The sequence below is a fragment of the Dipodomys ordii genome, unplaced genomic scaffold (genome assembly GCF_000151885.1).
Source record: "Dipodomys ordii isolate 6190 unplaced genomic scaffold, Dord_2.0 Scaffold22, whole genome shotgun sequence".
NCBI classification, from domain to species: Eukaryota; Metazoa; Chordata; class Mammalia; order Rodentia; family Heteromyidae; genus Dipodomys; species Dipodomys ordii.
In genome coordinates, this window is record NW_012267238.1 from 16,563,406 (window position 1) to 16,565,285 (window position 1,880).

Genomic DNA, 1,880 nt, shown 5'->3' on the forward strand with positions numbered 1-1,880 from the left:
TTTAAAATTTCCAGTGTATTAAGATCCTGTTAATATTTTTTTCAACAATAGTTCCTCCAAGTTGGACAACTTCTTCATTAGGTCTCTGGACCACTCTTCCAGGAGTGAGACTCAAAAGAGAAGACGGAGGAGCTCTTTGTACATCAGGTTCTCAAAAGAAAAGAATGGAGGATCTCCAAATGCATTCTCTTAGTACTAACGGAACAGGGTGACTGTGTGTCATGAAAGAGATAGCCAGGCTGGAGCTCAGGAATTATTATAAAGAGAATTTCCAGCTACACAATGCACCCCAGTGAGGGAATTACAAAACAGTATTCCAGAAAATATTTTTTTTTTTTTTGCTACTCCAGTATTGATTGGCAACATGGTGAAATAGTCAAGAAATCTTCCACTGGTTTTCTTGGTTAATGGAAGCGAATCTGAAATAACTAGGTGGCATCCAGGTGCAGGCTTTTGGAAGAGCATCTCACAACCAAATTGGAGAGGAACCTCTGTAGTAGAAGCCCTAGGTACATACGCACAGCATTCAATATCCAGTTGTGTGTTTAGGTACGGGACACTCACACCTCAGTAAAAACCGGGCCCAAGTTACTGCTTTGCAATGCCTTTAAAGAAAAAGGGAGAAAAAGTAAGAAAAGAAGGGAGGGAGGAAAGATGGGAGGGAAGTTAAAAAACAGGAGAGAGGGCAAGAAGGAAGGAAGGAAAAAGGAAAGAAGAAAGTGGAAGAATGAAAGGGAGTGAGGGAGAGAAGGAAGAGGAAAGAGTATAGAAGGAGGGAGGGAGGGAGAGAGGGAAGGAGGGAGGGAGGGAGGGAGGAAGGAAGGAAGGAAGGAAGGAAGGAAGGAAGGAAGGAAGGAAGGAAGGAAAGAAAGAAGGAAGGGAAAGATTGACATTTTTGGTCCCAGATTTTCAGTTTGTTAGAAAATGTACATTCATGTTTGGTGAATCAAAGACTCTTCTGGGAAAAGAATTAAAGTAAGCAAACAAAAAAATTTTTTACAGTTGCTTATTAATTATGCTTTCCCCTTCCACGATGGTGGTCCTCCTCACTGACTGCTTCCCCAGACCAAAGCACTTGGTTCGCAATCGCTTTAGCAGACTCCTTGTGAGCCCTCAAACATACAAGCAGTGTTTCTTGAAAGCCCATGTTTTCTAAGGCCACTAGAAGGAAATCTGCCGAGAAAGCTTCGTGGTCGGTGTCGAGGTCGGTTGCGGCGGAGTAGCACGCTGACGGCCGGCCGGGTTCAGGATGCACTAGGCCGCTTCCCCCGCGCTGGGCTGGAGGCGGTGGGGTCCGAACGCGGCCGCGCGAGTCCGCCCGCGCGCGTCCCACGTGGCTGCTCCCAGCACACTCACAAGGACGAGGAGCTCTGAGTGTAATCGCGGATGATGAGAGCGTCATATTTGGGAGAGGACGGGATGCACAGGGCCGACTCGGACACCGGCGAGTTGGGGGTGGTGCTTCCCGAGTCCACCGAGTCTCGGAATGGGGAGGGCGGCGTGAGGGCCACCAGCTCTTCCAGGTCGGGCTTGCAGGGCGCGGCCTCGGCCCCGGCGGCCTCCGGGGCGTCTTGGGGCGCGGTCCCCCCAGGCGAGGGCCCCGCCCCGGGCTGCGCGCCGCCGGTGACCTCGATGGCTGGGAGCGGCTGGATCTCGGCGAAGGTCGTCACTGTCGTGGGCAGCTGGATTTCCTTGGGGATCAGGTAGGACGAGCAAAGCGGGGCGCCGGGGCCCGGGCCTGCCGCGGGGGCCAGCATCATGGAGTTGAGCTCGCTGATGTTGGCGGTGAAGCGCGTCACCACGCTGCTGATCTGCTCCATGAGCGAGCCCTGCGCTGGGCCCCCGCGCGCCGTGGGCTCCGCCGGCCGCGGGGCCGCGTC

At 53.2% G+C, this 1,880-nt stretch overlaps 1 protein-coding gene across 1 annotated transcript in view; it reads right to left on the reverse strand.

The window, feature by feature from the left end:
• Nucleotides 1-1,352: 1,352 nt before the first annotated feature.
• The window catches only part of Grm5 (glutamate receptor, metabotropic 5), a 521,558-nt gene continuing 521,030 nt past the window's right edge, over nt 1,353-1,880 (reverse strand). The window contains exon 9 of the mRNA XM_013013982.1: nt 1,353-1,856. Coding sequence (XP_012869436.1) covers nt 1,353-1,856 — 504 coding nt within the window. The remainder of the gene's footprint in view (nt 1,857-1,880) is intronic.